This window comes from Echinops telfairi, unplaced genomic scaffold (genome assembly GCF_000313985.2).
Source record: "Echinops telfairi isolate 266 unplaced genomic scaffold, ASM31398v2 ScPeMD7_1;HRSCAF=3_0, whole genome shotgun sequence".
In the NCBI taxonomy this organism is placed as follows: domain Eukaryota; kingdom Metazoa; phylum Chordata; class Mammalia; order Afrosoricida; family Tenrecidae; genus Echinops; species Echinops telfairi.
The window spans coordinates 41,080,202-41,091,506 of record NW_022103896.1 but is presented as its reverse complement, the minus strand read 5'-3'; the positions used below and the strand labels follow the sequence as shown (position 1 = coordinate 41,091,506).

Genomic DNA, 11,305 nt, shown 5'->3' with positions numbered 1-11,305 from the left:
GATTTACAAAGCCTCAGAAACCCTATGTAGGCTGACTTTAAGTCAGGATCAACTTGATGGCAGTGGGGTTTTTATAAGGACCATAGAAATCTATAATTGTGTGTGTGTGTGTATATATATACAATTTCTAGAACTTATTTCTTGGACTGTTACATAAAATGGTATTTCCAGAGGTCTCCACATTAGAAGTAAATTTACTTTGAGCCTTGAGTTGTGGGGACTTGACAAGAACTGACAGCAAAAAGAGAAGCATTCCAGGAGAGAAGTATGGCAAGCACAGGAGTTGACTGGGCATTGTGCTTGCTGTGATAGGGGTCACGGACATGAATTAGGTGAGACAGAACCACATACTGAAAACCAAGGACTGCCCCACACAGGCTGCTCTTGCCCTGTAGATGAGTAGAAGGAAGTGTGGTGGTAAATACGGGAATTGTTGCTTTGCCTGTTGGATGCCTCACTTGGTTCTGTGGCTGCTCCTTGTAGCATCTCAGGCCCCTAGATTCTGCTGGCATTTGGACCATCCTCGATGATGTGCTGATGTGGAGGCAGAAAGGAGGAGTCCTGGTGCCACAGTGGTTAGCAGCACCCACCTGTTTATCGAACTCTTCATGAGAGAAACATGAGGCAATCTGCTTCCATAAAGTTTTACAGCCTGGTGGCAACATATGCACAAATGTGCTTGACACAATGGATGTATGTATGTATGGATTGTGATAAGAGCTGTAAGAGCCCCCAATAAAATGATTTAAGAAAAAGTTTTACAGCCTCAAAAATGTTATAGGGCAGCTCTGCTCTGTCTTGCAGGATCAATAGTAGTCAGAATCAACTCGAAGACAGTGAATGGAGGTTGAGGACCATAGGAATGGCAGTCTCAAGCTAGCAGCCAGTCCTGACCAACACCTCTCTACTGCACATACCCCTGCAGAGGCTCCGGAGCCCTTGTGGTGCAGGCTGCAAACCTCAAAATCAGCAGTTCAAAGCTACCAGGCCACTCCAAAGGAGAAAGACTGGGCTCTACGCCCATAAAGAGTTAGTCTCAGAAACCCACACGGGCAATTCTACCCTATCACAGGGTGGGTATGAGTTGGCATTGACTCATGACAATGAGTTTGGGTGTTTGCAGAGGCTCATGGGTACACTTGCCACGCCCTGCCTCCCCACTGCTGGTTAAAAATTATCCTTCAGTCTGCCATGATGGTGCTTTTATTTTTTAAATGCTATCTTCTAACGTGTATAGCTTTAAAAAAGGGGTGTGTGTGTAACACTGGAAAAATGTCATGTTCACCGCCCCGTCTCCCATTCTTTCCCTTCCAACAGTACATGCCCGCAATTCTTGTAATACTCCTTTCTTGTATTTACTCCCCTGGTTCAAAATCGTGTGTACATTGCTGACTTTTTGATGATCGTCTTGAGATACCCTGTGGCGAGGATTTTAACCTCCATACCAGCATTTTGGTGAAAGCATCTGTTTGCTTTGATTTTGAGGATGTGTGAGTATTGTTCGGTGGGTGCAGAAGTCTGGAGTGTACATCCCCTCGTCTCCCCCGGCCATATCCAACAATGGCTGAGTCTCACAGTATAACACCACTTTGCCCATTCCTCCCTGTGCTGGGGTTTCCGCCCTTCTTTCCCTTCCCTTTGAGTTTGATCCCTAGACAAAGAGGATGGCCCTTTTCATCCTAGTGATGGTGCTTGGTGTTCCTTGCCTGGTGTTACAGACCTGTGTGTCAGTTTGGCTAACGTAGAGCTACGGAGATGAGTTGGGTTCCAGGCCTGTAGGATGTCCAAGGGCTCTTGTGTTGGAGGTCCACCAGTCTCCTCTCTCAGATTAATTAATAAGCTTGGCCTTCTTTGGAGTTTTGATTTTGAGAGTTGTTCTGCATTTCTCTCTCTTTCTCTCTCTCTCCCATCCCTCTCCCAAGTTAGCATTTGTGTTGGTTTCTCTCAGCTGCCAAGTTCTTTACCTTGACTCAGTCCTTTTTAAATGGCTTTCAAGATCTGTCAGTTACCGATTAAGATACATCCCAAATGCCAAATTCTACAATATTATCTCTCTGTCTTTTCCCTGGAGTTTTGCCCATACCGCTCCAGTGTGGGAAAGGTACCACACACCTTTCACCCTGGGCCATGACTTGGTTGTAACGTTCCTGCACCTCCTGGGGGAGAGCAGACAGACTTCCCAATACAGCTTCCCTGCCTTGAGAATCTGATGAAAGCTTTAGACCAAAGTTCCCAACCGTACTTGTCCTACCACCCTTTTTAGAAAAAAAGACCACTCAGTGCCCCCCTGGCATTGCAAACCTTTTATGTGACAGCCCATAATCCAGGGAGAAGTAAGGGTGTCTGCTTTCGGTCCTTGCCCCAGGAAAATAAATGCACAGACACAACCTTGTGCAAGTCATTTTAGGGGACGTATTGGTTCTGTGCAGTTGTCTTGTGGATCCCCAAGCATCCATAAGCATAATTGGTGTGTCTTCTTAACATTTGGTGATTTATTTTTATGACTGCCTGGAGATACTAGTATGATTTATGTATAATGCTTGAGGGAGCATAACCCTAACAAACTAAAGACTTCCCAATAAGCCTCTAGTGGCTTTCTCTTGTCACTACAGGCACTTCCCAGATTCCGAGTGAGCTTCCTCCCTAACTCCGTGTTTAAGTGGCATTTACACAGACTCAGATCAGTCAGGTACAGCATTTATCTAACATTGGCCAGTCAGGTTGGTCTGTCTCAGTGTTAAACACTCTCAGATACACTGACCCATCTTTAGCATAGTAATACAGTGGGAATAATGAGAACACCAGCACGTTTTGGTGTAGCATTTATCTACACCAGACAATTGTGTGTAACTCAGATACTCAATGGACTGTACTCTTTGTGCACTGGTTCTCACCGCCAGATTTGTATGTAAACCTGTCATTGGTAACCTGGTTCATTTCTAACTCAGACTTAAAAAAAATAATAATGCTTTCCTCAAGCATTTTATCATTTATTATCTGCTAAAGTCAATTCTTTCCAAGTTTTAATGACTTGTGGGTTTATGCCTAGTTGGAAGCCATTCCTCTTCCAGAATGTTAGATCCTGCAGCCTTTGCTGTTAATTTACTTTCCCCTCCAGCTGTTCCATATGGTAACGTTGTTAAGATGAATGGTGCTTCCTTGGTAATGCTGAGTAGTGGTTGAGTTGAATAGGAATGAAGGATGACCTTCTTTGCTACCCGAATGCTGTCACCTGCTATAATGACTCCAACAGACAAGGCATTCGGTGTAGATAAATGCCATCCTTCCTCGTGAGCAGATGCTCCTGGGGTCATCTGTGTGGGAGACAGTCACATGGTTATCCACTTAGCATATAATTAAGATTCTGTTAATCTCCAGATTGTACCTAGATGAGAATGTGGTTGTGTTGAAGCACAGGGTAAGTTTTAAGTATTGTTCAAAGTGGAATGGCCTATGGCTTAGGGTTGTAAAGTGTGCACTTGTGCTGTATACCTGGTGATTAAGGGACCTTGGTGCCACAATCGGGCGTGTTGGACAGCTAACTGCAAGGTCCGAGGTTAAAACCCACCAACCACTTCAAGGGAGAAAGATGAGGCTCTCTGCTCCTGTAAAAGTGTGCGGTCTTAGAAACCTTGTCCAGGAAAGGGTCACAAGGAGCTGGAACCCACTCAGCAGCAGTGGGCGTGGTTGGTTTTGGACCTGCTGTTTGCTAGGCAGTGGCTTTAGAGTGAAGTAGGACCTGACCTCTATTTTTAGTCCTCAGGTGTTTTGGATTTGTTGTTCATTATGAATAATGAAACTTAAAGGTTGAAATGGAAGACTGGGCTTGTAACAGAATGCCAACTTCCCAAAATATCAAAATAGTGTTTTCATAGATTTGGGTGTGTGGCATCTTAATTGACTATTAGATTTCAGGATATGTGAAATCTTACTGTGGTATTTGTGTGTAAAGAGCAAAGAGCTTTTCATCAGCATTCATCCAGTACTTCATCAGTATTGGCAACAAACAATAGAAACAGCAGAAGGAAATAGTCTGTGTGTTTTGTCAGTATTACAGACAGCTTATTGAAACAGTATGGCCACCCTTATTTCATCAGTAATGTCAACGGCTCTTTCCATAAGCATTTATAGCCAGTTCCATTTGGGAACTTTGAGGTGCTGTGTGAAGAGTGTATACAGTCAGCCTTTTGTAGGCAGCAGTGGGGAAGAAGACCCTGAGGGTCTCAGAAGCTTCAGTTTTCACCGGGCATCTTGACCTTGGGCTCAAGGGTCAACAGCAATAGAATGAAGGCCATCAAGATGTTAAATTACCAATGTAAGCTGGAATGTTAAAATAAAAGTTAAGTGTTAAAGATGATATTAAAAATGGCAAGAAGTACTGACACACTGCTAGTCCCTCTTTCCCTCTTCTAAGAAAACTGAACGTTCAATCTTATGCTTATGCTTTGGAGAGTCTGGCTGTGGCATTTTGTTCCTTAAAACAGTAAGGACAATGGCTGTCATGGCTGGGTTTCATGCTGCAGCAGTTCTGGTGTGTTTTAGGATAATTATCAAAGGATAATGATAGACACAGGTCGGTATGCTATTTTGGTGTTGGGGGGAGGGACACTGCATAATGCTGAGCCATGCTAAATGTAATATTCCTGGTGCACAGTGGTTCACAAGGGGTTCAAACATAAGGAAGATGGTGGGGATGGTGCAGGGCTGGGCAGTGTTTCGTTCTGCCTGTCGTACACGGTGTCTTTCTGGGTAAGAGGCGACTGGGCAGCACCTGGCTGCCACAGTGCTAGTGACCATTGTTTCCACTGGATACAGGTTACCGTGGCTGACCACCCAATCCTGTGTGCTTGGCTACTCCTCCCCTTCCAGCATGGGCAGCAGTGAACATTTGCCTCAGACTCTGAACTTTGGCTAATTCCTGAGACACCAAGCGTTTAGGACTTAGGCTCCTTTTCACTGCCACTTTCAGGAGCAAAGAATACAGACTCAGCAGTGATGACCACTGCCTGTGTGTGGCCCTGCCAGGTCCCTTCTGAGTCCTGATAGGGCTAACATTTCTCTTTTCTCAGCATTGTCGGTAGAGGGCACTGGAGGGAGACAGGGCTTCCTTTTTGTGGTTCCTGTGTGCTCCTACAGAGTGTTTGAGTCTTTCTGGCAGTGCCCTGGAAGGGGTGGGGCGAGAAGCCCAATCCAACACCCCAGCACTCAAGCTCTTCTCAGGCAGTTTCCAGGGGGAGGCAGCTCCCCGTGAACATCGTTAGCAGCCTCCCAACAAGTGGTGGTTTGCCCAGCAGCCTCAGCTTGCTGGATGTGTTTCAGCGGGTGCCAACCGCACCCTTCCCAGCAATGTCTCTCCCCAGCTGCTCCTTTCTGAGCAACCGCCATCAGCACTAGTGTCCCGGAGAATTCTCTTTTCTTCCTTCCCTCTTAGAATCCCACTAATAATGCTTTGTGCTAAATACTCTCTATTCAAATTACTACATAGCAACATGCACCCACACCATGATTTCCAGCGGGTAAGCCCCAACATTGAGGGATAAGTGAAATGGGCTTCAGTCCTGTGGGAACTCTCAGGACCTGAGGAAGAAAAAAATACCTAATGGTGCAGTTTGTGTTAGAAAGGAGAGTGAGTGTGTGTGTTAATGACTAAAGTTTAAAATGTAAATTTAGTGTCGGTGTCTACCCTTGCGGAGCTTAAAGAACAAATACATGAAGGAGGAACATCTAGCGCTTGAATATGTAGCTAGTGTCCATTTTTACAAAAACACAACAAAGTGGTGGCTCTGTTTGTGAAAATTCTTTTTTCACAGAGCACTGGAGGTGGGTAAGGTTTTGTTTTAATTTTCTCATCTCTGAAACCACCTAAAAGCACGGACTGTTTCTTATCCTGTTTCCCATGTGCCCACAAGAGCCAGCACATAGTAGGTGCCACATAAAAGTTAACTGACAGAATTAAGGCTAACTGTATTGAGTTGGTATCATCTGTGCTGCGTTTTCTATTCCAAGGTGGCCACATTCAGCCAATGTTAGGTTAGCAGATTAGAAATAAGTGCGGGCAATTGTTTTTGACTTGAATTGTAGGCGGAAAGGTCATTTATAAATGTTGTGCTTATTTTTATTGACTCACCTCTAGCCCTGTTTACAGACAATCACATGCTGTCTGCCATAGTCAGTGTGTCCTGCAGAGTGTGTTGGATAATGACTTTTTTGTAGATCTTTACTTCTCAGGTATCCCCCTGGGGTGCAAGGACACACACTACAGCTGAGAGGCTGGTGGCCACAGCCCATGGACTTTAGAAAATCACTCATTTCTGTGCTGACACACCCAGCATGGTCTCCAGGAGACAGCGTTTACCTGTACGGCAACGGCTACTCCTCAGATGTCTGAGTTCCAGATATGGAACCCAAAGCCAAATTCACTGCCATCCAGTTGATTTTGACATTTAGTGACTCCTTCTAGAGCAGCAGTTCTCAACTTGTGGATCGCGACCCTTTTGTGGGTAGAACAACCCTTTCACAAGGGTCGCCCATTTCATAACAGTAGCAAAATTACAGTTTAGCAACGAAAATAATTTTATGGTTGGGGGGTCACCACAACATGAACTGTATTAAAGGGTCGCAGCATTAGGAAGGTTGAAAACCACTGATCTAGGGTTTCTGAGGCTTTGTAAATCTTTACTGTGGCCAACAACCTTGTTTTTCTCCCTTGGAGCAGGTGGTGGGCTTGAACCACTGACTTTGCTGTTAACAGCTAGCCCCATGCTTCTGTGGCAGCACCACCAAAGCTACAGACATGGAGAAGAGGTTGAATGACTTACTCAAGGCTCCAGCCAAACTTTGAGTCCAGCTTGATACCAGAGCCCTTGCTGCTTTGTAGCTCCAGGAGTCAGTTAGGTGCCTGCCTGCCTGCAGTCGTTGACTGTGGTGGGTGCACACTGGTACTTGCCCGGTGTCCTGCCACCTCGTCCCCTGGTCCTCTGGCCATCAAGGTGCCGTGGGTTGAACATGGTAACAAGGTTAGCACAACTCATCATGGGTTCAAGTCATTTGCCATCAATGTGTATCCACTTGCTAGGAAATTGAACTTGTTACAGGTTATAGCCGAAGCTTAGTTGTCTATGAAGGCTGGACCTTGAGGAAATTACACTTGTTAACCACTAATCCTGCCTTCCTTTCTCCTCCCCAGGTGCTGTTACCTCCATATGATGATGCCACCGTGAATGGCACTGCCAAGGAGCCACCACCACCACCATACGTGTCTGCCTGAAGGGGGTGGAGGGTGTGGGATACCTGGCTGCATACGGCTCAGCAATAGTTCTTTCACTCCTGAGATGCGCTCTTGTGGGGGTATTTTTGTTGCTTGAACGCTTAGTAATTTTTCAGTGTAGATGTTGAGTTGAAGTAAACACGCTTGGGCGCTGCAGTCGACTCACAGTAGCATTCTGTTCCTTAGGGACTGGGTGTAGTGCATCACTGGCCTTCCCCAGGCATGGACACTTCCTGAAACGGTGGGTGAACTGGGAGTTGGATAAATCTGGTCTTGCACCTGCTGGACCCTGAAGTTGGGGAGTCGGTCACCCCTTTTCTCTCTGTTCCCTTTAGAAGTGTTCAAATAAAGTCTTAATTTGACAGTGTTTTTCTAAACCATTCCATTGTATAGCCCACACTCTTACTGGGACTCTTAAGGCATGTTCATTGTCTAATTATTGAACCACTTAGGCAAAAAGGCATCCTTATCTATATGTTGCAAGAATTTCCTTAAGGTTCTTTATCACGTAAATTTATTGGTGGCTTGGGTTTGCTGGTCAGAGGTTCTCTTGATGGGCTAATAAATCAAGACCGCCAGAATGGCATGCGGTGACAGGGGCTGATGGTGCCCAGCCAGGCCCGGGGGAGTGAGGGCATTGGAGGGCCATGGCCTGCTCCCTGCCACTCTTTTCCTGGTCCGCCCTGCCCTAACCTGTTTCATGGAGCGCATCCAGCTCCACCTCACTTTATCATGTGAAACTCCTGGTCTGCTTTCCTCAAAGGTGCCTCCCACTACTAGAAACTTCGGAGTAAGCCCAACTGTCTTTTACAACGCAGACCAGCCTTCAGAAAAATCAAAGGTTTCTTTCTTTGCTGAATGTTTTTATCTTGAGTACTAGAACTGCACCACCTCGCATACTGACTCACTGCCATTGAGTCAATGCTGGCTCCTAATCAACCTATAGGGCAGGGTAGAACTGCCCCTGTGGGTTTCCAAGACAACGACTCTTCACATCTTTCTCCTGCATCAAATGCTCAAGAACAAGCACGTCTGTGTGTGTGTTCTTGAGTGTTCTGTCAGTAAGAACCTTTTGATGAAAGGAGATTTGCCCACATGCTGGAGAATAACCCTTTGGCTCGTGGCATTGTGCCTGGAGACTATCCACACAGATGTGGCCCTGCGGGCACACATGGAGGCTGTATGGTTTGTTTTACACACATGCGCTCTTTCATAGTTCAGTGTTGGCCAAATGAGAGCATTGTAGGCCGAGGGGAATAGGAGACCAAAACGGGGGACCCACCTAAGCCCCTCCGTGGCGCCCCATGTGCCAGCTGCTCTGTGTTAACTGCCTTGTCCACAGTGTGCTTTGAAGGAGTGCCCATTTTACTGCCTTGCCACGTCACTGTGCTGGGTTCAAGCACCCATTCCTTGCAATGGCCACATAGAACTCAGGTGATACAACGAGGGGTTATTAGGGAAGTTAGTAGGTTTCCATAAGTCAGGATCAGCAAGCAGTAATACTGTCAATTGGTTGTCTCAGCCAGGAGCCAAGTCACTTTCTAGTCTATGTCTCTCAGCCACTTGGTCCCTTGGCCTTTGCCTCCATGGGCCAGGAAGCCAGCCTGCCTATTGCTCTGCCCCACAGTTCCATGATCTCGGGCCAGATGAGAACATATCCCACAGTCTGCATGTACTCTTGTGGCCTCGGCCACTTGAGATAAAGCCCTTAAACATGCTTTTCCAAGGTCCTCAGGGTTTTCTCCTCCCGTCCAAGATGGTTTGTCCTTAGAGCTGGGGGGTGGTGGTGAAAACAGACCAGTCCCCCGTATTAATGTTATGCACGCCCTGTTTGCATGTTTCCACCCAGTCCTTTGGTGGGAGTTAGAGGCATGGCTAGAAGAGCCAGATTAGGAAATCACCACAACACCTTGAAGACCCTGTGGAGCTTGGTTCTAGTGCACACCTTGGGACCCTTATGAGGCAGGGACCCAGCTAGGTGGCAACCAACAGCAGCAGGAAAAGGCCTTTGGCCAGTCCCTGTGGCAGGAGCAGACACGATCGGTTATTTGCTATGGCTCCCTCTATTTCTGCAGCTCGGTTTCAGTTTGGAAAATGTTGCATGGTCAAGTGGGTACCAGTTTCATGAGGAACCAAGATGGCTGATCTTGTTCAAGCAATATTAACACAACACCATACATTCCAGGATATCCTGTTTAGTTCCCAGAGATAGCAGGTGGTTCATCTCTAGTTGTAGGAGCTTGGTTGATCAGAGACACCTGTTTGTAGGAGCTCACCTCTCCTCCCTTTAAGCCCTAGGACCTTCAGAGCTTCCTCACCGCCACACTTGCCAGCTCCCATACTCTTATTCCAGACAGGGGTTCTTAGGTCTCCTTCTCCTCCAGAAGTTGCCCTCACTCCCAAACTCCCAAGGCTAGACCTCTGTCTCTCGACAACCCTTCCAATTTTGCGTACTTGTCCAGCGGGGACATCTTGCTGACAAACGACCGAATAGAGTACAGCATCCTGTACATCAGCTTGTATTCCTGGGGGAGGAGGTACAGGATAAGCTCTGTTGTGAGCTTGTAGCATGACCCAGGCTAGGCTGTAGAGCTGCCCCAGAGCTGTCTCCAAAGTAAGGGATGAGCCTCTTCTGGACTCCACTACCAGGAGAGGGGGATTAGATTAAAATGAGCCGGCCAAGCCTATCACAGCTCTCAGCAACTCGCTGAGTCTGCCCCATTGCTGCCTTAATCCAGATGTGCTGTTCTTGGATGCATTTGAAATACCCTGTTAATACCGAGTCCTGGTTGCCCACAGAGAATAGCAGTCATGATCTCAGTTTTTCTCATGCCTGTGTATTGGACACTTCCCTGATGAGTGCTCTGCTGGTTTTTCTTTGGTTCCCAAAGTGCTGTTTAGTTATTCGGGAGTACACAGTAACGCACCACAAGGCATGAGAATAGTTGCACCAACCAGCAACACCCCAGGCAGGGGAATTAGGGTTGCTGGGTGGGAACAGGGAGAATGTTCCTGCCTGCCTGTTGACATAGGGCATGGTCTGCCCACTAAAAACGGCTGCTGTAGAACGGACTGGTCTGATCTCCTGAACGCCAAATCTTATAGCAGAGTTTAAAGACTGCAGTCTCGTGCCCCTCTCCTTGCTGCTTTGTACATGAGCATTATTTACAGCATCTAAATTGGCCCCCATGTCCATGCTTCTCCCCCAAGCCTGTATCCCCAAGAATGCCACAACTTTACTCCTCCCACCTTTCTTGCTCCCTCTTTTTTATTTTTGAAATTTTTCATTTTTTAGAGAATATAAACTGAAAGATGTACAACAGCCTCACCTGCACCATCTAGTGGCACTGACTACGTCCCATTCTCTCCTTTTCTGAGTAGTACCCCCAACCCTGATTGACATAAACCCACTCCCCCGAAGATTGGCTGCACCCCTACATTTATTGTCCTGAGAAACTTTGAATCAAAAAGTGGAGCTTAACTAAGTGAAAAAAAAAAAAAAAGCTTTGAGCATTAAGCTTTTAACAACTATATGTATCTGATGAAATTGAGAACTCAAAAGATGAAATAAACCAAACTCCAAATGCACTACGACCCTGTAGGACAGGGTAGAACTGCCCCTGTTAGTTTCCAAGACTAACTCTTGGCACAGTAGAAAGCCTCATCTTTGTCCCAGGTAGTACCTGATGATTTCAAACTGTTGATCTTGTGGTTAGCAGCCCAATAAGTAACCACTGCACCAGCCAACCCCCCTGTCAGTGAGTCCATTCAGACTCCGTAGAGTAGGCAGAGTAGGATTGTTCCAGTGTCGCAGGCTGTAAAGCAGCTTAGTCTAACACAAAGGTCAACAGTTCAAGCCTAACCTGCTGCTTCTAGGGAGACAAGCAGTCTGCTTCTAGAAGATTTACAGCAGTGTTTCCCAAAGTAGGTGGCATCACCAGGGCTGGCGGGGTGCTGGATGGAACGATTCAGGGGGACTGCAGAAGCAGACATCCATGTCCTAGATGATGGTCAATAGTGCAAACGTTTTTCATTGCC

General features: G+C 46.6%; 1 protein-coding gene across 1 annotated transcript in view; it reads left to right on the top strand.

The window, feature by feature from the left end:
* Window positions 1–7,634, top strand: part of LAPTM4B (lysosomal protein transmembrane 4 beta) — a 39,023-nt gene extending 31,389 nt beyond the window's left edge. The window contains exon 6 of the mRNA XM_004697705.3: window positions 7,187–7,634. Coding sequence (XP_004697762.3) covers window positions 7,187–7,267 — 81 coding nt within the window. The 3' untranslated portion in view covers window positions 7,268–7,634. The remainder of the gene's footprint in view (window positions 1–7,186) is intronic.
* The last annotated feature ends 3,671 nt before the right edge of the window (window positions 7,635–11,305 follow it).